This window comes from Sinocyclocheilus anshuiensis, unplaced genomic scaffold (genome assembly GCF_001515605.1).
Source record: "Sinocyclocheilus anshuiensis isolate Anshui unplaced genomic scaffold, SAMN03320099.WGS_v1.1 scaffold598, whole genome shotgun sequence".
NCBI lineage: Eukaryota > Metazoa > Chordata > Actinopteri > Cypriniformes > Cyprinidae > Sinocyclocheilus > Sinocyclocheilus anshuiensis.
Genome location: NW_015547660.1, coordinates 416,562 through 421,928, shown reverse-complemented (window position 1 = coordinate 421,928; position 5,367 = coordinate 416,562). Strand labels below are relative to the sequence as shown.

Here is a 5,367-nt window from a genome sequence, read left to right as displayed (position 1 = left end):
CCCACTGTCATATTCATGTCATTTTCACTGTGTGCTGTATGTAAAATGAGTGTTACCTTGGTTTTATTTGAAAAAAATATGATTCCCAATGCACACAAACTTCCCAGAATACTGAGTGCCCTGTTGGTTACAGTTTACTTCCTTTTTAATTATATTTTTATTAAATATTTATTTATTTGTGAAAAATACTTTGTCATCTAAAGTATAAGTATGTTTATTTTACAAATTTATTTTTTAATCCATTTTCAAATGATTTCAAATTTCTTAAATATTAATTAAAATAAATACAACAATATCGGCTTTATATCGGCCATCCTGCTTTCCAAGATATAGGCATCGGCTGTCAAAAAAACAATATCGGTCGACCACTAGTGACGATGCAGGAGGGGAATCTGTTTTTACCCCCATGACTTGGTCTACCGCAGGATCAAACTCTCTGCCAAGCTTAACACGTATGTGCTCTCACACAGAGGGCAAGCAAAACAGCGGACGGATTTCAGCAACGCCGCTCTAGAACGCACACTATAGATCACAGAGATAGTTTGGAATGCTTCTATAAAAATGACTTTTACAACAAATTTTAGACTCTCTACTCTCTTAAAAGATTCTTCAGAGGCCGTTACTGGCCTGTAAGTTTTATCGCCCGTGACCGATTTGGCCAACATCAGCTAAGCACCTATAAAAACCTATAAAGATGATCACACCGAAAAAGTTCACAGAATTCTAATTCACCCTTTAACAGAGCACTTTAAACTGAGGGTCTTCTGCATCTTTGGGAGAAAAAAAGAAAAACAGACTGACTATTGACTGAATACCGGAGGAACACGTTGGCCTTTTCTAACTACACCATTTTTGTCTTACACTGTCGATATTGTATAAGCATATGAAGCACTAAAAATTCACTCTATGAATTTGCTTATGTTCAGCTGACTCTTTTTCATCCCAGGGGTCTTGGACGTTATACTGACACCTACTGTTGTGGATGGAAGTTTTGTGGAAGGTTTTATCAGTCCACTTTACACTGAAGCCGTTTATCTTTTGGTTTGATCACTTGACTGTTTTTTCTTTGTTTAATAACACAAATCAATAAAATGCACATTCTTTGATTCAGTCCCTGACAAATTGTTCAATTTCTCATTGTTAATGCTTTAATTCACTTTTAACAACTAATCAGTGTGACTTAGGGATATAAATGGCATAAAGTGCACGTTAAGTTCTGTAAAGCTGGTGCCAAAATGTCTTCTCTCTCAAAATGTATATTAGGGCTGCACGATAAATTGCATGCGATAGTCATGCGCATCTCGACAGTAAAGCCGGTTCTGTAATCAGTAGTAAATCTCTATCGCATGCTTTCAGATGGAGCAGCATTTACTACACAGAGCCATAGTTCACTGACAAGCTACGCAAAAAAATCTATATCATCGATATCATACAACGATATTATGAAATCAGGCTGCGATAATAAAGTTGTTTGCGTAGCTTCTCAGTGAACTACGGCTCTGTGAAGCAAAAGCTGCTCCTTCTTAAAGCACGTGAAAATACCACATTTAATAACATGTTTTTACTTTAAACTCACTTCATAACGTCAGTCGAGTGTTTGAAATAAATCCTTCTGTGAGATGATGTGGCTTCTTACACAGAATAAGGCACGCAACAGGTCTAGGATCTCAATTAATGCAATTCCAATTTGTTAGCTCAAGTCTCCATTAGATGGCTTGTTTTAACAGAACTACTATTCAAATGATTTCAAGCATGGATTAATACTAAATACTAAACTAATACTACATAGTATTAGTCATAAAGCCTCTAAGACGTTGAAATCTGAATAAACGAGCACAATTTGAAATATAAAATTAAAGATAATAATCAAGCATAGAAATAAATTATTAAAACAAATTATTAGAAATTGACCAATAATCAATTGGCATCAGAACCTAAAATTAAGGTTGTTATAAAATGTAGTCAGATAAGAGTTTAATTGAAATTAAAATTACTTTGCGCACTGAAAAAAAAAAAAAAAACAGAACGTGCAGCAAACCTTCAACCACACCATTGTAGGGTCGGCTTGATACCATAATTTTGGCCTTGGTACATATTATCAGAATCTAATACCTAGTGTGTCAATAATAAATCAATAACACAGATGACAAATAAGTAGTCTCAAAAGATAATTGTATCAAGAACACTGGATGAAACTCTGCAGTAACAGACAGCAGTAGGATTATCAGATGCATGAATGAAGTGAGGACACATGAGAGACAAAGCGCTGGTTTCTGTAAGTGTAGTGGTTCGAATCATATGTAACTTACCTTTCATAACGTATTATAGTATTAATAACACTACTGCCTTCTGTAGAGCTGGTTTTTGCTGAATTGAACTCAGTTTAATTATTTGTAAAACTTTGCAACATTGACACTGTTACTCAACTAAATGAAAACAACACTGAACTGAGCTGAGCTGAATAATGACACTATTGTGAGACAAGGCTGCTCTGAAACAAATCATCATACCTGAATTCACTGAGAGGTGAGCAACACAACAGAAACAGGCTCAAAAGTCCAGACTGATCACAGTCTCTGTGGGTGTGAGTGCACGAACACTTACCCAGAGTTCCCAGCGGTCGTGTTTGTATGCACCGCTCTCACAGGCCCGTGCCGGACCCCGGGACTCAACGTGAGACCTCCTCTGCTGAAGAGCCCATTGGCCAGATTGAGATTCGTCAGCTGTGGGGAGAGAACAATCATCTATTCATACAAAATGATATTCAACACACAAAAAAAGAAAAACAGGTCATGTACAGATATTCCTATATTTCAAATGTTTGTCTAAAACACTAGATATCCAGTGTTGGGGAAAGTTACTTTTAAAGGTAATGCATTACAATATGTGTTACTTTCTAAAAAAATATCTAATTACGTTCGCTTTTAAGGAAAGTAATGCGTTTTGTTACTTTTGTGTTACTTTTTTAATCTAGGCTGGGCTTGGTATTTTGTATTTAATATAAAATAGATCTATTTTTGGCAAATGTAAAAAGTCCTTTCACACCAAAAGAGAAATTAATAAGCCTCAGGCGGATGGAAATGTAAATTCACGTCTATAATAGAGATCGTAGCTCAAATCATTCTGGATTGCATGAAGAATAGGACTCAGAAGAAGAAAGTTCAACACTCTTCAGCAAAAATTGGATTACTGAAGGTCACAGAAGCAAAGGCACTGGTTAACAAAACGGGGGATTTAATATATAAAGGCTATTTGCATTATTTGACATATTTAATTATTGCAGGTTTGTGTCATATTCGGAGTTGGCATTTCACTGTTTTTGTTCATTTTGAGGAATACTGATTATGTATTTGTGCAAGTGAGATGAGTAAATACATGTTGACACACAACACCTCTGCTCTTATTCCTGATTTCTCTCAACATGCGGATAGGAGAGATGTCAGTCAATAAATGGGAAAACAAAGCAATTGGCTTAACTTATTTCAAAAAGTAACTCAGATATTTTCTCGTAAATTAAAAGTAATGTGCTATTATTCCAGTTACTTGAAAAAACTAATCTGATTACATAACTCGAGTTACTTGTAATGCGTTACACTCAACACTGTAGATATCCATGAGCACATCTGCATATTCAGTTGCATCTGTGAAACAATCTGCACCTCTTATGAATGAACAGAAATGTTCTGATCAAATATTACTGTAACCTTGTTGAATAATCAATCTAATAAATATATACATATTTACTCAATATATTGCTATTGTAACAAAGTTCATGGTTCGGGAAGAAGGAGGCGGGAACCGGCGAACATTCAAAGGAAACTTTAATAGTAAAATAAACACAAAACAAAAACACAAAATAAAAAAAAACCAAAACACAAAATAAAGTCCAGGCCTGGTCCTCTCTCGTCTTTCACTGTCGTCACTCCTCCTTTTTATCCTTCCGGAGCTCCTCCGTGAGACTCGAGACCGGTGAGTGGTGCAGGTGTCTCTCATTATCAATTCCCTCCTTCCTCCCGGGTTTCGGCACCAATGTAACAAAGTTCGTAGTTCAGGAAGAAGGAGGCGGGAACCAGCGAACATTCAAAGGAAACTTTAATAGTAAAATAAACACAAAACGGCGCGACAGCCCCTCGCGGACGACTGTCACGCACAAACAAAACCAAAACACAAAATAAAGTCCAGGCCTGGTCCTCTCTCGTCTTTCACTGTCGTCACTCCTCCTTTTTATCCTTCCGGAGCTCCTCCGTGAGACTCGAGACCGGTGAGTGGTGCAGGTGTCGCTCATTATCAATTACTCCACCGGCCTCGCTCCGTTCCCACGGCTCTTGGCCCTGCCCCCACTCGTCACAGCTATTACTCAGTAATTTGTTAATTTTATGATTATAAGTCCAGGGATCTGGCCATTATCAGTAGTTCCAGAGTGCAACTGATTGGTCAGATGTAGTCAGAACTAGGCTTGCTGCGACAGACGGTGTTTTCGGTTATACCGATGTTAAGCTGCAACACCGGTTACGTCATTTGCCTACCGCGGCACCGCCCCCCACTGTCGTTTAGATTATTTTATAGTAACAAAAATCATTTAGCCTAGTTCAGTTAGAGGACAGACACTTTTAAAAACTAAAATGCTCAATGCAGCGTGCCGAACCGTGCGCAAACAACAGTGCACCACGGAGCAGCAGTCAGATTTTATTTATCACGTGAGGAGAGTGAGTCGAGCCGACTGACAAGAGTGAGGAGAGAAAGACAAGACGGTGGCAGAAGATTGTTTAGAAAGGAAATGCAAAGGCGCCTGTTTGGCAATATTTTAGATTTTGAAAAAGCTATTGACTGGAAGTTTATTTAAACATTAATTTCTTATTTATTTGGTTCCACAGTGTTTGCTAATTACTTAATTTAAACTTTGTGTGTTTTATTTATTTTATTTTACATCAAGGTGTATATGCCGTGCCTCCAAGCTTTCTTATTCGTTTTGCTAATAAACGTTCTATGTTTCTTATTTATTTGTTTCCACAGTGTTTGCTGATTTTCAGTTTTATATACCTATTTAAACTTTGTGTAGCCTAAGTAATTTGTTATTTTATTAGGCATAGGCCTATATGGTGTATTTTTATTCGTTTTGTTAATAAAAGTTCTGAGTTTGACGTTGTTGTTGCTTGAATTGAATCAATGCCGAACTGCCCCTAATTTGAAAGTGAAATTAAAACGCGCACGGCGCTTTTTCAAGCAATTTGAAAGCCAAGAAATCCGAGAAAAAGAGGGAAAACTCAAACGAACAATTGCTTGATGCCGAATTGCGGCAATTCAATTGCCGCTAATTTGAAAGTGAAAGTAAAATGCGCACGGCACTTTTACAAGCCATTTGAAAGC

The 5,367-nt window shown here is 37.2% G+C and overlaps 1 protein-coding gene across 3 annotated transcripts in view; it reads right to left on the bottom strand.

Moving 5' to 3' along the window:
• The window catches only part of ttll5 (tubulin tyrosine ligase-like family, member 5), a 131,937-nt gene that overhangs the window by 42,711 nt on the left and 83,859 nt on the right, over positions 1 to 5,367 (bottom strand). For all 3 annotated transcript variants that reach the window (XM_016504488.1, XM_016504491.1, XM_016504490.1), the window contains one exon: positions 2,605 to 2,723. In XM_016504488.1, the coding sequence (XP_016359974.1) occupies positions 2,605 to 2,723 (119 nt within the window). The remainder of the gene's footprint in view (positions 1 to 2,604; positions 2,724 to 5,367) is intronic.